The sequence below is a fragment of the Planococcus citri genome, chromosome 1 (assembly GCF_950023065.1).
Source record: "Planococcus citri chromosome 1, ihPlaCitr1.1, whole genome shotgun sequence".
NCBI classification, from domain to species: Eukaryota; Metazoa; Arthropoda; class Insecta; order Hemiptera; family Pseudococcidae; genus Planococcus; species Planococcus citri.
In genome coordinates, this window is record NC_088677.1 from 5,317,943 (window position 1) to 5,337,048 (window position 19,106).

The 19,106-nt window shown below is 33.8% G+C and overlaps 2 protein-coding genes across 4 annotated transcripts in view; one reads left to right on the forward strand and one right to left on the reverse strand.

The window, feature by feature from the left end:
* Nucleotides 1-19,106, forward strand: part of step (cytohesin steppke) — a 138,703-nt gene that overhangs the window by 59,120 nt on the left and 60,477 nt on the right. Inside the window, exon 2 of one of the 3 annotated variants that reach the window (XM_065364537.1) lies at nt 7,776-8,480. The exons of the other annotated variants lie outside the window; for them this stretch is intronic. Coding sequence (XP_065220609.1) covers nt 8,211-8,480 — 270 coding nt within the window. The 5' untranslated portion in view covers nt 7,776-8,210. The remainder of the gene's footprint in view (nt 1-7,775; nt 8,481-19,106) is intronic. 3 annotated transcript variants of the gene reach the window in all.
* Nucleotides 14,004-17,056, reverse strand: LOC135845729 (striatin homolog). Its single transcript, XM_065364529.1, has 5 exons — nt 16,794-17,056; nt 15,740-16,709; nt 15,473-15,638; nt 15,241-15,396; nt 14,004-15,151 (listed from the first exon to the last, which is right to left on the reverse strand). Exons 1-5 carry the CDS (start codon nt 16,802-16,804, stop codon nt 14,514-14,516), a joined length of 1,941 nt encoding a protein of 646 aa, XP_065220601.1. The 5' UTR covers nt 16,805-17,056; the 3' UTR covers nt 14,004-14,513.

Genomic DNA, 19,106 nt, shown 5'->3' on the forward strand with positions numbered 1-19,106 from the left:
CTGATTAAATTGCCCAAATTTGGTAATTTTTTTGGGGCACAAATACAAAGTTGCCCTGATTGATATCGCGTAGTGCTTTGATCTTTTGGTTTCCTGTAGTGCTTTTGACTTTAATGCCAAGGTTGGGAAGGATCATGGCAGCCGAGCTGCAGGGAGATACTCACTTGGAGAGCAGAACAAAAGAGGTGAAATGCTCGTAGAGTTCGCAGAAAAACACGATCTAGTAATATGCAATACCCGGTTCAAACAGCATGAAAGAAGATTAAACACATGGGTCAGTCCTGGAGATTGAGTCAGAAACCAGATAGATTACATACTTGTAAAAGAAAGATACAGGAACACAGTGAAGAACTGTCATACATATCCTGGTGCTGTAAATGTAACTCTGACCATAAGCTATTGGCTGCAAAATGTCAGATAGTTATGAAGAGCCACAAGAAGAGCAAAGAACAATACCAACAACTTGACATTGCAAAAATCAAATCAAAAAACCTTGCAAAAGAAATTCCGAGAAGAACTGGAAAAACAAAAGGAAGACAAGTTGGAAGAAGAATAAGTCACAAGGTATTGAAGAAAAGGGGCAAGAATGGAAGTGAAAGGTTAAAACAGCAGCAGAAAAGTCTATTCCACTCAACGAAAAAAGAAAACACAAAACATGGATGACTCTAGACTAGAGATACTGGATCTGATGGAAGAACGAAGAAAAGCAAACAGACCAAGTGGCGAATAACACAGTGCTAAATAATGAGATCATGGGAATGTGCAGAATGCTCAAAAACAAGTTGTTGTCTTAATATGCAAAGTGGCCAACTCCATTTTTGTAAATTGCTCAGGGAAATGTGAAAAACAGCATTATCAACTATTGATGGGTGTCACATAGTTAAGGTTATTTATTAAAGTAAAAAAAAATTCTGCTAAAAATGTTTTTCACTTGACACATTTTAAGCCACTTTGAGTGGAGTTGGATATTTTTCCCAACTTCAAACGCCGATATTACACCAATGAATTCACCCGAGGTAATTTTCAATGTTTGAAGTTATTTACAAAGTGTTCACCTTTCAGATGGTGTTCAAAACTCATTTTCATGTAACGTAAAAATGAAACAGTTTCGCATAGCTAAATACCCAGTGCGTTATCCTTTGGCAGAGTTAGATAATTTCCCCGACTTCAACCACAAATAATAGACAAATGGGCCTGCACAGACGTGTTTTTAAGATTTCAACTTATGAATTAAATGAATAAAAAATCAGATGACACTCATAACTCATTTTGGTCAAAACTTAGAGTTAGTCACTTTGCATATTAAGATGACGAAGTGGTAAGAAGAGAAGTGCTGAGAAATAGAAGAACTGGAGAAAAGGCACAACTCTAGAGAAATGCATACCAAAGTGAAGCAGATGATGGCTGCCCACAAGAAAAGGAGAAGTGGAATAGCATATATGCGAGGAAAATACAGAAAGTACTGTGTTCAGTGGTGTAGCCATGCATTTATTTTGATCAAATTATGACAAAATATGCCCTTATTCGTCAAAATATGCACTTTTATACACCATCAATATGGGTATCTATAGAAAGGATTTTTCATTTTAAAGGTGTAGTGAAGGCTAGAAAATTGAGAGATTAAAAAAAAGGAGGTTAAAGTCTTCAATTTTACTTTGAATAATCAATTTTAGGTTGACTGTAAATCGATTTAAAAATCATTTTTTTCAATTTTTTTCAAGTTTTTGAATTTTTAATGAAAAATACTATCAAAAATGAATTTTTAGGCCAAAATTTTCAAAATATGACTGAAAAATAGAAAAAATGGCCAAATTATGACGAATATTCGCTTAAAATGTCTAAAATATGCATTTACATGCATTTATACCCAAAATATGCAAAATATGTGCTAACAAGTTGGGCTCATTTTATTCAGAATTGTATGATTCACAAAAATCCAAAGGATATGCGCGATCTTCTGCAAAGAATGAAAATATGACAAATCATAAAAATCTGAGCTCTAATTATTATCATTCACTGTGACCAACCGCGAAGTATTGGCAGAAAACTTTTTTAGGGGTACCCGATATTTCTGGGCACCCTGTACATCATTCTATAAAATTGCTTAGAAATAGGTAAATATATATATGTGACGTGCTCTACGAGAATCGACCTTAGGTAAAAAAATGTGTTTTGAGAAACATGCATTTAAAGTTTTGAAGTGTGTTTTCGCCTTATTTTTGGGTAGGTATGCAACAGAAATGTCTCCAGTAGTTTCATCTAGGTCCCATTTAGCTCTGTGACTGTTCGTGTAAACCAGTCATAACCGCGTGTTCCTATGCTGCCACGCTAGCCGCGTGGCGCAGCTGATGGACTATCACGCGGGAGGTACTGAGTTCAAATCCCCCCTAAGCCAACAATTTTTTAAAATTTTTTTCAGTTGTTTTTTTTTTTATTTTAATGTTTTTTTAAGCAGATTTTTCACTGAAAATGAAATTTATTCTACTTTTTCTTCTTTTAAAAAATTAATGAATTAACAAGTTTTTATGAAGTGAAATACACGAATGGGACTTGATAAGTGTTTGTATGCAAATTAGGTTAATTTTTACTGCCAAAATCATAAAAAATAAAAAAAAATGAATTTTGAGTTGATTTTGGCCCTACCCCTCAACTTTGGGGTCGATTTCCGAGGAAAGTAAAAGAGATAGGAAGTTGCGGTTTGCGCCATTGGAAAGAGCGTCTTTTTTTCTATAAGAATCGCTCATTAACTTTAAAACCCTTCTTTTGACCTAATGTCGATTCTCGTAGAGCACGTCACATATCATGTATAGCAATAGCAATTTCTCCGAAAAAAATTATTTGGATAACTTTGCAAAAAAGCAGAGCTGTTTGGCAAATTTTACATTTTAGCACAAAACCGAGACTTTTTTGCAATTTTGGCGCCAAAAATCAGCAATTTATTATTTCTTCCCAACTTTCTCATATTTCCCGCAACTTTTTCCAACTCGTCCAATTTTTCCCAAAATTTTTCAACTTTTCGCCTCAATTTTTATGTCGGGAGGGGGGGGGGGGGGGTGGGGATAAAATTACTCGAATACAGAACTTTCTAATTTTTATTCATTATCTTTGGCTTAAAAACGAACCCAATAAGAGCCTTTTTGAACCATAAAGAATAAACGATTGACGGAATTGTTTCGTTTTATACCATCTAGAGGAAAGGGAGATGTGGGTCGAGGAGGGAGGGGCAGAAGAAGCTCGTGTATGTGCCTCTGCCTATGCTGCGACAAAGAAGACAAAATTGAGAGATTGGGCTTTTGGTGGGGGGGGGGGGCGCGTCGCGCAATACGATGAGGATTTGTACGTGTCTCGATGACGGCGTGGTCCCGCATATTCGCTCGACTTTCTTCGTCTTCGACAAAATTGTCAATTCGTTCACGTACCATAGACTATAAAGATCCGCCTTATAAGCCGATTTACGGCGCGAGCTACGAGCATTCTTTGCCACGCCACGCTACGAGGAGTCGCGCGTGTGTGTACAAATTCGACGAACGTACGCGCTGCGCTGGTTATTGCGTAAACATTGCCAGGAACATGGTTCGCGTTTTACAATTACATACGTGTACCATACTACATAAGTCGTACGTATGTTGTATGGAGATATACATATGTGTAAAAATGTATAGCAGGGAACTCTAATACGTAGCTAGGATGTGTGTTGTAGACTAGATGTACAGTACATGCGAATTCGAGAAACGACACAAGCGCAGTTTTTAATTAAAATTTTTCATCGTTATACGTACTCTACAACTATACGTTACTTTACGTTACGTTTAATTACACAGCAGACGATAAAGATTCGATACAGTGGTGCAGCTCAGCTCGTATTATAGCGTATGGTATAGCATATGTTGCCTAAAACGCGACCAGAGAGATGGAAAGTTTGATTGTCTATATGGAATTTAATACCTGCGAGCAAAAATTTTCCACTGATAGAAATACTCGTATAAGTTTATATGCAGAGGGGTGCAGGGCAGATCGAAGCGGAAGAAAAACTACCATAAATGCGAATATTTCAATAACGTACGTCGAATTATTGGGATAGTATAGCGTCGATTCGATGGTTTATATTTTATATTTTATTCTTAGAGTGTTGGTAACATTGATTGTGTTTTTTTTTCGAATGAATTTTGAATTCATTTTCCAGTTTATTTTTAGATTTCCATCGATCAAAAAAAAAAGTCAAAAACGTTTCTATCAATTTTTTTTTTTTTTTTTTTGAAATTGGCAATTATGATCAAAAAATTGAGGAGTGAAAAAACCACGATTTTTATTGAAGATGATGACTCTTTGAGGAACCATAACTCCTCTGCAAAGGCACCTTCGGAGCTGAAAATTTGTCTGAGTAGTTTTCAACTCAAAATGAAGGTCTAGGTAGAATTTGACCAAAATTCTCTTACATTTTTTCTTGCGATCCACCTTTATTCATTTTTTCTAAGCACGAGTGCTCAATTTTTTTATTCTGAAAGTTTTGAGATGAACAGAGAGTAAAGTCATTGAATCGAATTCACGATTTTTTTTACGAATGTTTTGAAATTGGAGCCCATTAGAAAAAAAAAATAATTAAAATGATGTACGTAAAAGATTGGAAATTTTTGGTCCTGATCATATCTGTTGTGAAAACTTCTGTTTAGATTTTAGGAAATTTCAAAGTTCCAAACATCTCAATCATTTACTAAATTATAGGAAATTGCAATTTTTTGTAAATATTTTGAAACTGGAATCTCCCAAGAAAAAAAAACTCGTGACGTAGGAAATGTTGAAAGTTTGATTTTTTACCTTGTTTGAGTTTTTTCCTCGTCACTTTTGTCGCGAGACTTCTTGTTCAGCCTCGATCCAGGGAATCTTGTAGTTCCAAGCATCGTATTTGCAATTTGAAAATTTCAAGTTTTTTTTTTGTAAATTTCGAAAATGGAGCCTCATAGACAGAAACGTAGAATTTATTCAACTAGAAATTCAATTTTTTACAGCTTTAGTCTTCATCATTTTTGGCATAAAACCCCCTTTTTTTAGCCTCCATGGCGTTTCTAAGTTCAAAGCATCCCATATCAAATTTGAAAATATGAAATTTCTTGCAAATATTTTGAAAATGGAGCCTTTGAGAGAAAAAATTTGTGACGAGTAAAATATTATTTGGAATTTAAGTAATTTGCTCTTCGGTCATTAGGGATAATTTTTGTTGTGAAACTTTTTATTTACTAGTTTCCCATTAGAATTTCAAATTTAAGAATGTGCAGTTTCGTTCTGCCAATATTTCGAGAAAGGAAAAAATGTAATGGAATGCAAAAAATTGGAAAATTATTATTAAAAGAAAAAACTTGAGTCCTTATTATTTTTTTATGAAACCGCTTGTTTAGACTTGGAGGGGGAGGGGGGTCTCATAGTTCCAAAATCTCATTTTATAATTTGAAAATTAGGTGTTTTTTTGGCAAATATTGCGAAAATATCCCCCCTTCCTCTTGAGAAAAATCTGACGACTTGTGAAAGATGAAAAAAATCAATTTTCACGACTTTGAGGGGGAGAGAGGAAGGGTTCAAAAATTCCAAAATCATATTTTTAAATTAGAAATTACTTAGCCATTTTTTTGTCAAAATATTGCGAAAATATTCCCCCATCTCCCCTCATTCAAAAGAAAAGCCTATGATATGTAGGTCTAGAAGATTTTTTAAAATATTTTTTGAATTCCATTTCATTTTGTACGAGGGGGGTCTCAAAGTTTCATATTAATCTCATTTATAATTTGAAAATTAGGTGGTTTTTTGGCAAATATTGCGAAAATATCCCCCCTTCCTCTTGAGAAAAATTTTCCGACTTGTGAAAGATGAAAAAAAAATCAATTTTCACGACTTTGATGGTGAGAGGGGCGGGGTTCAAAATTTCAAAATCATATTTTTAAATTAGAAATTAGCCGTTTTTTGTCAAAATATTGCGAAAATATTCCCTTCCCCCCTCTTCCAAAAGAAAAGCTTATGACATGTCGGTCTAGAAGATTTTTTTTCATTTTTTAAATTCCATTTTATTATTCTAAATTTTTTTTTGAAAAATTTAATTTTTCAGGATTTTGTACGAGGGGTAGGGGGTTTCAAAGTTTCACAATCTCGTTTATAATTTGAAAATCAGCTGGGTTTTTTTTGGTAAATTTTACGGAAATGCCTCCCCCCCCTCTCCTCCTCTTGATAAAAATCGTATGACTTGTGAAAGATGAAAAAAAATCAATTTTCACGACTTTGATGGAGAGAGGGAGAGAGAGGGGTGGGCTTCAAAATTCCAAAATCATATTTTTAAATTGGAAATTAGCCCTTTTTTGTGAAAATATTGCGAAAATATTCCCCCCTCCCCCACTTCCAAAAGAAAAGCTTATGACGTGTAGGTCTAAAAGATTTTTTTTCATTTTTTGAATTCCATTTTATTATTCTAGATGAAAAATTTAATTTTTCAGGATTTTGTACGAGGGGGAGGGGGTCTTAAAGTTTCACAATCTCACTGAAAATGAGCTGATTTTTTTTAGTAAATATTACGAAAATAACACCCCCCCCCCCTCTTCTTGATAAAAATCGAATGACTTGTGAAAGATGAAAAAAATAAATTTTCACGACTTTGATGGAGAGTAGGGTAAGAGAGGGGTGGGCTTCAAAATTCTAAAATCGTATTTCTAAATTAATATTGCGAAAATATACCCCCTCCCCCTCCCTTAGAAGAAAAGTTACCACATGTAGTTCTAAAAGATTTTTATTTATATTTTTTGAATACCATTTACTATTCTGGGTGAAAAGTTCAATTTTCCAAGACTTTACGGGGGGGGGGGGCTCAAAGTTCCATAATTTCATCTATAATTTGAAAATTAGCTGATTTTTTGCAAATATTGTAAAAACTCAATTTTCACGCCAGATCCAAAATTCTAAAATCACATTTCTGAATTAAAAATGTTTTTTTTTTCAAAATATTACGAAAATTTACCCCCTTCCCCTCCTCTAGAAGAAAACCGATGACATGTAGGTACAAAAGATTTTCATTTTCATTTTATTATTTTAGATGAAGAATTTAATTTTTCAGAACTTTGTGGGGGGGGGGGTCTCAAAGTTTCAAAATTTCTTTCATAATTTGAAAATCAACAGTTTTTTTTTTGCAAACATTGTGATAATAGACCCCCCCCCCCTCAACAGAAAACGCTTGTGACGTCTAAAATATGAGAAAATGTCATTTTTCTCAACTTTGGTTTTTATTCAAAGCTTCTAGTTTTTCACTTTGGCAAAAGAATTGAAAAACTGATGAAATTTTTTTTTTTAAATGATCATTTTTTTAGAAAAAATAACTTTTATCACTATTAATTTTTCTATTTTTCAACCTCAATCATCGTGGTATTTTCATTAGTCATTTAGTTGGATCTCATTGCGAAAAATATATGATAAACGACGAATTCAAATCAAACGTTATCGAATCGATATTTTTCGCAAAATCGATCGAGGATGGTGGAATTTAACGAGTTATTTGAAATTCGACTTCATCAGAACAAAAGTAAAAAAAAAATATATTTGAACATGAAATTTACGTTTTTCCATTCAGAAAAATCAGAACCCTGCTATCAAAATTCATGAAATCGATGTTCTTCTGCTTTCATTTTTATGTGTTTCAATAAAATTTTCGAATCGACGCTATACATGGAATCTCCCAAGACCATTTCTACGTACATCTACATACGATTAGATAAAATAATTACAACAACTCGTTCCCCATATAGGTGACGGATGATTTTCAAATCAACATTGTCAGAATCACTCCTCGTCGTCGAGCCAACGATGATTTCAACCTGCAGGATCAATAGTATTTTCCATACGCGATCGAATGTCACGTAACGAGATGAAAAATATTATCCGTTTTGGTGTAGCATCGCATCGAATCACATCGAACCGAATCTAGTTCTAGAGTCGATAACAATGATGATAAGAGAGTGTTACGTCTTGTTATTTTCAATGAAGTTTTTCTGACTCATACGCGCGTTGGGTGTTTGAATAGGGAACTAGCTAATAGCTATAGTAGTGCCACTATAATATCGAAGTAAATAATATACAAACAAACGTGCTACTGTGAAAGCTGTGATCGTTCGTGTGCTTTTTTTTTCTTCTCTTTCTCTTTCGTAAATTTTCGTTCCTATTAAATAGTATATAAATTTTATATGAAACTGCCTGCCGGAGAAATGCATTCGTCCGGCGGATATCCGGCTGCGGTCGATATGACAGTGGCGGTGCAAACGGCGTCTGCCATTATTGGAAAGTCGCCTTCGGTTTCGATGATCAATCATAGTTGGTTCTCTTCGCTAAAAAGACCGCTAAGGAAAAAGTTCAGTAAATCGCATAGCAAAGAGAAACAATCGGCTGAGTATGCTAATCATCATCAGCACTATTCCTCGCTAAACTCAAAGTCCAAATCTGTCTGGGATATTCCGGTAAGTTTTCTGATTCATCGTGCTAATCTATGTACGAGTAATTTGTTATTATGATTTAATATTTCAGAATTTATTAGTGCGTTTTTTTTCGTTCTATTTTTAATGGCTTGTATAAGTGAGTATGATGTGTAATACGATGTTGCTTTTTAATTCGTGTGATCTTATCTCAAATGTGTTATCTGAACGTATTCATTATGATTTCGAGCGAAGTCGAGTTCTTGGTGGGGTATTCATTCATTGAGTAAATTTGTAGTGGTATGAAAAATGTTCCTATTGATATAGTTTGGGTATCGTTTTATCAGTTGAATTATTTTTTTAAGAATATAGTCCGGCATATGACAATAAGAGTAATTGCACCCCCCCTCCTGCCGATCCTTCGGGACAACTTTTTTCTCAAAGGGGACATTCTAAGAAACATTTTAAAGCAAACTTGCCAAAGAAAAGTTGGCCTTACTTACAAAATGGCGGCCATTTTGATTGACAGGTCAGCCGAAATCGCAGATTTTGCGTTTTAACATAGGACTTGCACGAACTTTTTCAAACTTTACAAAAATAGATCGAAAGATCATGCAAAAATTCACCACCTGTCAAAATTTCAAGTGCTAAAGTGCGTTTTTCGATTTTTGGTGAATTTTTGAAAATCCAATTTAGGCCAAAAATGAGGGAAAAATCAAAATTTTACCAAATTGACCAAGAAAGCTGAAATTTGGGATATACCCTATTTTCGACATGCCAAATCGATTGGAAACGGTTTCAACCCGTTTTGAGCAGTTTTGGAGCCTCCAGCAGATTTTTTAAACTCGAAATTCCCACAAAATTTCATCAAATTGGAGTTGTAAAGCTGAAATTTATTCTAAAAACTAATTTCAATACGCTACGAAGTACTGCAGGTGAATTTCAAGTCGTTTTGGAGCCTCCAGCGACTTTTTGAAAATTCCTGAAGTCTCCAGCAGATTTTTGAAACTTTGAATTTTCACAAAATTTCATCAAATGGAGATGGAAAGCTGAAATTTACTCTACACTCCAATTCTAACACCCTCTGAAATCGACTTCTGGTGGATTTCAAGTCATTTTAGAGCCTCTAACGACTTTTTTGAAAATTACTGGAGCCTCCAGTAGATTTTTGAAACTTGAAATTTCACCAAAATTTCATCAAACTAAGATGGAGAGTCGAAATTCATTCTGCAAACTAATTTCAATACGCTACGATGTTGACTGCTGGTGAATTTCAAGTCGTTTTGGAGCCTCCAGCAACTTTTTGAAAGGTTGTATAACGTTTTTTTGGAAATTGAAATTTCCTAAAAGTTGCTGGAAGCTTCAAAACCATTTGAAACCACCATGTAGTCTGCGAAGTAAATTTTAGCTTCCCAACTCCATTTGATAAATTAATGGTGCGGAAATTTCAAGTTTCAAAAATCTACTGGAGGCTCCAGTAATTTTCAGAAAAAGTCGCTGGAGGCCCTAAAATGACTTGAACCCACCTGAAGTCGTCTTCAGAGAGTGTTAAAATTGGAGTGTAGATTACATTTCAGCTTTCCGTCTCCATTTGATGAAATTTTGTGAAAATTTAAAGTTTCAAAAATCTGCTGGAGGCTCCAGTAATTTTCAAAAAAATTCGCTGGAGGCCCTAAAATTACTTGAACCCACCTGGAGTCGTCTTCAGAGGGTGAGTGTAGAGTAAATTTCAGCTTTCCATCTCCATATTTTGATGAAATTTTGTGAAAATTTAAAGTTTCAAAAATCTGCTAGAGGCTTCAGGAATTTTCAAAAAGTCGCTGGAGGATCCAAAACGACCCGAAATTCACCTGCAGTACTTCGTAGCGTATTTAAATTAGTTTTAAGAATAAATTTTAGCTTTACAACTCCAATTTGATGGAATTTTGTGGGAATTTCGAGTTTAAAAAATCTGCTGGAGGCTCCAGAACTGCTCAAAACGTGTTGAAACCGTTTCCAATCGATTTGGCATGTCGAAAATAGGGTGTATCCCAAATTTCAGCTTTCTTGGTCAATTTGGTAAAATTTTGATTTTTTCCCTCATTTTTGGCCTCAATTCGATTTTCAAAAATTCACCAAAAATCGAAAAACGCATTTTAGCACTTGAAATTTTGACAGGTGATAAATTTTTGCATGATCTTTCGACCTACCTTTGTAAAGTTTGAAAAATTTCGTGCAAGTCTTATGTTGAAACGCAAAATCTGCGATTTCGGCTGACCTGTCAATAAAAATGGCCGCCATTTTGTAAGTAAGGCCAACTTTTTTTTTTGGCAAGTTTGCTTTAAAATGTTCCTTAGGATGTCCCCTTTAAGAAAAAAGTTGTCCGGAGGATCGGCGGGGAGGGGGGGGGTGCAATTACTCCTATTGTCAGATGTCGGACTGATATTTTAGTGACTAAAGGTACAATTGCGAGCAATTTGGGTATTGAAAATGTACAATTTTGGGGTCCCCTGAACGCCCTGTCATCCATATTATTACGTTGAAGAAATACGTCTCGAGCTCAGATTCAATAGTCTGCTCCCCCCTCTACCCTTTTCCCATCCAATAATGCAAATTTTTAAATAATTAGCGAAATGTGTATGAACTTTGATGAGCTTATGTAAAGAATCCAGTCAGTCTCTTTCTCGACGACGGTAAAATTCCGCCATTATACGTACCTAAAAAAATACCATATTTTTCAATTATATCATTCTGTACGTGCAAAAATGAGACACTGCAGACACGGAGTGTATCGCATAGTCAAACGAACCGAGAGCTGAGGATTATTACAAAAATGAAGCTTTTTAATTAAAACTACAAACACGTCTTGCGTTGGTTTGGTTGTTTCAACTTGAGAGCTGGAATACGAGAGAGAAAAAAATGATAGAAGAAAAGCGTATATAACGTAAATACCTTCGTTTTTTTCCCTCTTTCGCTTCTCCATCTGTAAATCATTTATCAATACGGAAGATATAGTATTTCGAGAACGAGCTCTTGAAAAATGTACACAACTTCTGTCTGCAGCGGTGGTTCTGGTTTTTCTTCAATTAATAAAAGAAAAAGGGAGAAAAAAATAACGAAAATGTGCTAAAGTGTGTACTCGTTCGTCGTCGTTCGTCGTGTCTCGTTTGTTGTCCTGGATTTTAATCAAGGAATTTTTGATGCGCGAAAAAATAAGGTGAAAATGAGATATTCGAATGCATGGTTGGGGGATGATGGTGTTTGTTGAATGGGTATGCTGAATGTCGTGACGATGGAAATGTTTGGGAGTTTTTTGGTGCTGCTTTTTTTCAGAATTTGTAAAGATTTGATAATATTCGCTCGACGGTTGTTGAATGCTGAAGTGAGATTTTTGTCAAGTAGGTACCGTGGATATTTGAGGTAAAAGTTGTTGTGTAAAAAATATGAAAAATTGTGATTTTTGAAAAAGTGTCGTACGACCTGTCGGAATAAGTTGGACTTTCAGCAGAAAATCAACAATAATTTCCATTAAAACTTTTTTTTGGTGGTTTTTTAGGCTCAAAACAGGTCAAGATTTTCGAGGTTTTTGAAAAAAAAAAATGTCTTAAGACCTGTCAAAAAAAGTTGGAATTGAGTGAAACAATTGAAAAATTTCATCAAAACTTATTTTGAGCAGTTTTGAAAAATTTTGAGTCTCGAAATCGGGTCATCAAAACTTATTTTGAGCAGTTTTGAAGAATTTTGAGCTCCAAAATCGGATCGTGATTTTTAAAACTTTTGAAAAACATGTCTTGAAACCGATTAAAGTATGTTGAAATTTCAGCAGAAAATCAAAAAAAAATTTATCAAAGCTTATTTTGAGCAGTTTTGAAGATCATTTTGAGCTCTAAAATCGGATTGTGATCTGGGGGATTTTCAAGAATGGTGTCATGTGACTGATCTGACCCATCAAAATGGATTACAATCTTGGCAGAAAATCGAATATTTCCATCAAAAGTTTTTTGAGCAGTTCTGAAGAATTTTGAGCTCTAAAATTATTGGGGCATGAATCGTGATTTTTGGAGATTTTGAAAAAAAATATCGTGCGACTGAAGAAAATGAGTCGAAAAAAATCATCTACTGAATCTTTTTTTGATCAGTTTTGAAGAATTTTGAGCTTCAAAATTGGGTCGCGATTTTTGAGGTTTTTGGAAAAAAAAGTCACGCGACAAAATTTAAATCAGTTAAAATTTCAGTAAAGAATCAATAAGAATTTTGAGCTCTAAAATTGAGTCATTCTGAAAAAAATGTCCTTTGATCAATCAAAACGTGTTGAAACTTCTGCAAAAAATCAAAAGTTTCTATTTGAAATTTTTTAACAGTTTTGAAGAATTTCGAGCTGCGAAATTTGGCCACGATTTTCGGAGTTTCTGAAAAAGGTGGAAACCAATCAAAATTGGGTTGAAATTCTACCAGTAAATCAAAAGTTTCCATCAAATTTTTTTCGAGCAGTTTTGAAGAATTTCGACCTTCCAAATCGAGTCATGATTTTTAGTATTTTCGAAAAAGGTGTCATGTGACCCATCAAAATGGGTTAAAATTTCGCCAGGAAATCAAAAATTTCTATAAAAAGTTTATTGAGCAATTTTGGAAAATTTTGAGATGCAAAATCGAGTCATGAACCATTTATGATTTTCGGGTATTTTGAAATGGATATGCTGCGACCAATCAAAAGGCTTGAAATTTTGGAAGAAAATCAAAAATTCATATTCAAACTTTTTTCGAGCAGTTTCGAAAAATGTCGAGCCTTTTGAAATTGGGGTCACGATTTTAGGGAATTTTGAAAAAGGTGCCATTCAACCAATCAAAATAGGTTAAAATTGTAGCAGAAAATTAAAAATTCCCATGAAAAGTTTTTTGAGAAGTTTTGAAGAATTTTGAGTCCAAAATTGGTTAAATTTTTCGAGGTTTTTGAAAAAAAATATGTATGACAAGCGTAAGATCTTTCAAAATAGGTTAAAATTCCGGAAGAAAATCAAAAACTTTAATAAAATTTTTTTCAAAAGCAATTTGAAAAATCTTAAGGTCAAAAATGAAGTCATGATTTTCGTTTTTTTTTCTTCCAAAAACCACGTAGTGTGTCGCATAATTTTTGATTTTCTTCCATTTTGAAAGGTCTCGCCTCATTATATTCAAAAACACCGAAAATCTCGACCAATTTTTCGTTCAAAAATTTTCAAAACTACTCGAAAGAGCTGGGTTGATGAAAATTTTTTATTTTTTGCTGAGATTAAAACTTATTTGGATTGGTCTCAAAATTGTTCAAATTCCCCCTCCCCCAAACAAATAAATTGATTGAAATAAGTAAAGGCTCGATCCATTTTGAATATTGTAAGTTTTCAGGTTTCGACCCCTCCCCCCCCCCAATATTGTGTTGCTGTGAAAATCTAAAATACCTGCGTCGTTTCCAACTTTTCCAATCCGTATCTTCAAAAAAGCAAACTGAATTTTTTGATTCGCAATAAAAATCATCTGATTTGACGCTTTTTGTCTGTTGCACTGTAAACTGTAAATAGAAGAATAGGTAAGAGGGAAAAAATGCTCACGAACTGTATGTAAAATTAACACGTTTATGATAATTGAACTGGTTTAGCTTAAACATTACATCAACATACTTAATTGTAGGCTTATAAAAATGAAACACATTTTAAGAATATTGAACTACATAGTTCAGCTTAAACATTACAGACAGAAGTATAAAGATATGATTTCAATTTGATCCCATTAAATGGTTATTTTTTGACTTGAGAATCTCCAGTGATTTGATTTTAAAATATGTTCAACAAACCAGACAAAAAATTCAACTTAAAATTGGTAAAATTTCACAAAAATTTACAATATATTACAAAATAATATCTTCATCTCGCTTTTATATGTATTGGAAAATACGATGAACATTTTTTGAAATTTTAGCTTCCTTATTTTATTAATTGAAAAAATACGAATGTTCCTTAAACTGTCCCTCCTCAATATTGTACACCCTTTTGTGCTCAATATACCCATAGACAAATTTCAACAACGTCTTGAATTTTTGGAAATTAACCTTGTATGATTTTGGAGTTAATACTGTGTGAAATTTAACACACTTTGTTGAGGCGGCGAAGCTGCATTCTGAGAATTTGAAATACTCGTAGAATGATCCGAACTATCTAAACCGAGTAGATCCGCAGTATCTATAGTGAGAAGATCCGAAGCGAGATGATTGGAAGTATCTGAAGCGAAATCACGCGAAGTGAGACCATCAGTAGTGGTAGTAATCAAATAAGCAACATTCTCAGAATTCGAAGTACAATTCTCCGAATTATCCGAGGCGATCAAAAAAGCAACATTTTCAGATTTCGAATCGGGATAATTTGAAATACTCGTATCTGAAGCAAGCTGGTTGGAAGTTTCCGAAGAAGCGAGATGATTTGCGTTAATCAAATAAGCAACATTTTCCGAATGCAAAGTACTCGTATCTGAATTATCTGAAGTGATCAAATAAGCAACGTTCTCAGAATTCGAATTGCCTAAATCTAAAGTAATGTCTGAAGCGAGAGGATCTGAAGTTTCCGAAGTGAGATGATCTGTAGTAATCAAATAAGCAACATTCTCTGAATCCGAAGTACGATGAGTCGATTTTTCTGAAGGGAGATTCGAAGTATCATCTTCGGGCGTCTGGTTGGAGGTACAGACATCGTTTGATTGTTGGGCTGCCTCTGTTAGATCATCGATTGAAATTTTTCAAAATTTATCCTACATAAATTATGTTGCTAACTCCTTAATGTAAATAAAATGAAAAACTCACCTTGTTTTTTCGATTCTAACATTAAAGACTCGGCGATTTTATTTTTCTCAAACTGTGCGAATATTTCAGTCTGTTTCAACATCCATTTTCTAACTCCGTCGTCGACTCCTTTGGTAATTTTCGATGTTTTTATTTTGAATTTGCTTTTAATGAAATCTGCAGAAAACGAATATGATTTTGTACTTGTTCGATCCTCGATCGATGGAGATTGAGCTAAAAATGAAAATCGTACCTGTAATAACTTGATACACCGGTGTTTTTACGAATGGAAATTTTGGATTTCGGCCATGCAACGTGTAATACATCCACAATTCGCCAGAACATGTAACAGTAATAATTTCCCTCACTGTGAATACTATGTCAGCATAATTTCGCCAGCAATGAAGCATTAATTTATGCTACAATCAGAAAAAACAAAAAAATTGATCAACGATCGTGTGAATTAGCAAAAAAAAAAAAAAACTCGGGTAACTGAAACAATAATCGTTAAATTACTCACATAATTCTTTTTAAAATCCGCATTTTTCAAATATTTGCCAAAAGCGTGCATTTCCATTACAGATTTTATAGGAAGCTGGAGTTTTTTCCTTAGCGAGGTCAAGCCTTCGTGATCACTCAGATTAGAAATCCTTTCCATATTCTGAGAAAATATTCGTTTCTGTTCTTCGGGATCTGGTGAATAGAACACGGCGGTGTACGAACTCTTGCTTCTTAAATCTTTGAAAAGTCTTTGAGTAATTTCTTTCTCAGATCCGGTAGTAGGCTGAAGGTCTTCTGTCGATGTGGTCGAGCTTGGTTCATTTCTAGGACTGGTTACCTTTTTCGTATTCTGATCAGAATTTCGTCTCTTTTTCTGGCCAATGTGCAAATATTTCACACGTCTACTACCTAAATAACGAATTCCTTCCTCGGATTCGGTTTCAGTTTCAGATTCAGATTCTGTTTCTTCTTCAGATTCGGTATAAATCTGGTCTTTTTTTCTTTGTGTGGTCAAGTCGGGTCGTTTTCTGAGACTAGCAATCCTTTCAGTATCCGGAGCGCCTATGGGTCTCTTTCTCTGGTAAACTCTGGGTTTATTTTGTTTGAGTTTTTTTCTCATTTTGGACGAGCTTGCTTCCTCACTCGAAACGATATTTTTTTCCTTTTTACGGTGGGATTTTGGTTTTTTATGTTTCGACGATCGGAGAATGCGTGATTTTTTTCTCATCTTGGACGAGCTTTCTTTCGTATTCGAATCGATATTTTGTTCCTTTTTCTGGTCAATTTTCGAATTATTATGTTTGGACGATGCGAGAAGGCGAAGACGTAATGGTTTTATCATTTTGGACGAGTATGATTCCATATTCGAAGTTATTGCGACATTTTTCTCTTTTTTTTGGTCAACTTTTGCGAGAAGGCGTAGTGTTTTCCTCATTTCGAATGAAGTTGCTTCGAACGTAGTTAGTATGTTCTCGATCGATTCCAAGCTCCTAATCGAAAGAATTCTTTATCAAATACGAATCAAAAAACTAACTCGATTACAGTATAGAAATAGATGATATAATTTGACTTACTTAGGATCCATATTGATTGCAGAATCGCGCAATAGTACGCTCACGAAACACACGAAATTTTACAAAATTACACGAATGGTAAACGACTGAAAAATTTGACTAATTCGTTGGATATATCGAAGTGTGTCGACTGTTGGTCATGGATGCTGGAAACTGTGTCTTAATCTTATCTGAGCATCGTGCGTGTATAGAATTTTGATTATCTTATTCATCTATCTATTTCCGGCTGCCAGAGTGGGGATAACGAACCCAGTGTTAATTAAGAAAACAGCAAAAGTGAGTTGAAAATTGAAAAATTGATATCATAAGCTGACTCTGGCGATGTTTGAAAACGTTTCGGTTACAAAAGGTTTGGTAAACCAGTTTCTAGAGAAACTGTTGTTTTGGTGGACACGCGACATTGTTCATCCCTCGTGACTTCTGGTTTTTTGAAACTATTGTTATATTCTTTCAATGCACCTAATCCATAGATTAATGTTCGCGAATGGGTCGTCACCTTTTACCTGCGTGGTCCATTTATGCCGCATTGAAATAAAAAAATGTGCTGCTCTATTTTTAAGAAAATGATTTCCGAAGAACTGTTTTTTTTTTCAACTGATTGAATAATGTGCAAAAATTTGCATTTTTCCACTGATCGGAAAGTATGTGCAAATGGTCCATTTTTGAATGATTTAAAAATGTGTAATGTGTTCAAAATGTAGTGATTGATCTAGAGAAATTTGCTTAATTTACTCAGTTTTGACGTATAAATTAGGTGCAAAAGTGTTCTCTTCCAGACTGTTTGAGAAATATCCTGAAATTTGTTGTTGTTATTTTTTTTTAATGTGCAATATTTTATTATTTTGACTGATTGAAAAGTGTACAAAAATTTTCTTTTTTTGACCAAGTGGAAAATATTTACAAATGTCGCTTTTTTTTATTAATTGAAATATGTACAAAATTGTCTCATTTTTTTTGCTGCGCCAAAATTTGACATTTTTTTGTCTGATTGGAAAATGTTTTCTTTTTTGGGCCGTGCAAATATGTGTCGAAGTGTCCCATTTTTGATTAATTTAAAATTTGCTCCTTGTCTGACCGGTGAAAAAATTTGCAAAAATTTGGTTTTTTGACAGATTTTAAAAATATTAGCAAATGTCACATTTTCAACTGATTGGAAAACAATGCGAACATTCCTTTTTTGTGGGGTGATTGAAAAGTATGCAAAAGTGTTCCATTTTTGACTGACTGAAAAATGTGCAAAAAGTTTCCTTTGCTGATTAAATGATTGTAAAATGCGCAAAAATGTCGCAAAAGTCCCATTTTTAACTGATTGAATAATTTGCCAAAATTTTTCCTTCTTTAACTGATAGGGAAATGTGCAAAAATTTGCTTTTTTGGCGGATTAAAAAGATTTGAGAAAAATGCCTCATTTTTGAATAATTGAAAAATGTGCAAAAATTTACTTTTTTGACTGATTGAAAAATGTTCAAAAAATTATTTTTCCGACTGATTGAGAAATGTACAGAAAATTGCCTTTTTTGCATGATTGAAAAAAGTGCAAAAATGTGCAAAAACTTTATTTTTCTGACCGATAGAGAAATGTACAAAAATTTGCCTTTTTGCACAATTGAAAAATGTGCAAAGATTTTATTTTGAAAAATGTGCAAAAATATTATTTTTTTGACCGATAGAGAAATGTACAAAAATTGGCCTTTTTTGCCAGATTGAAAAATGTGCAAAAATGTGCAAAAAAAATTAGTTTTCTGATTGATAGTGAAATGTGCAAAAATTTGCTTTTTTGCACGATGAAAAATGTGCAAAGATCTTATTTTGAAAAATGCACAAAAATGTAAAAATGTGCAAAAATTTACTTTTTTGACTGATTGAAAAATGTTCAAAAAATTATTTTTCCGACTGATTGAGAAATGTACAGAAAATTGCCTTTTTTGCATGATTGAAAAATGTGCAAAAATGTGCAAAAAATTACTTTTCTGATTGATAGTGAAATGTCCAAAAAAGCATGCACGATTGAAAAATGTGCAAAGATCTTATTTTGAAGAATGTGCAAAAATTTGCTTTTTTTGCCTGATTGAAAAATGTGCAAAGCTGTGTTATTTTTGACAGTTCGAAAACTGTGCGAAAATTTAAAAAAAATCATTTTTTCGACCAATAGAAAAATGTGCAAAAATAGTCCTTTTTGGCTGGTGGAAAAATGTGCCAAAATTTGCTTTTCTACAAAATTAAAGAAATCTGTGCAGAAGTGTTCCATTTTTGACTAATTATTGAAAAATGTACAAAAATGCAAGTTTCTGACTGATTGAAAAATGTGCAAAA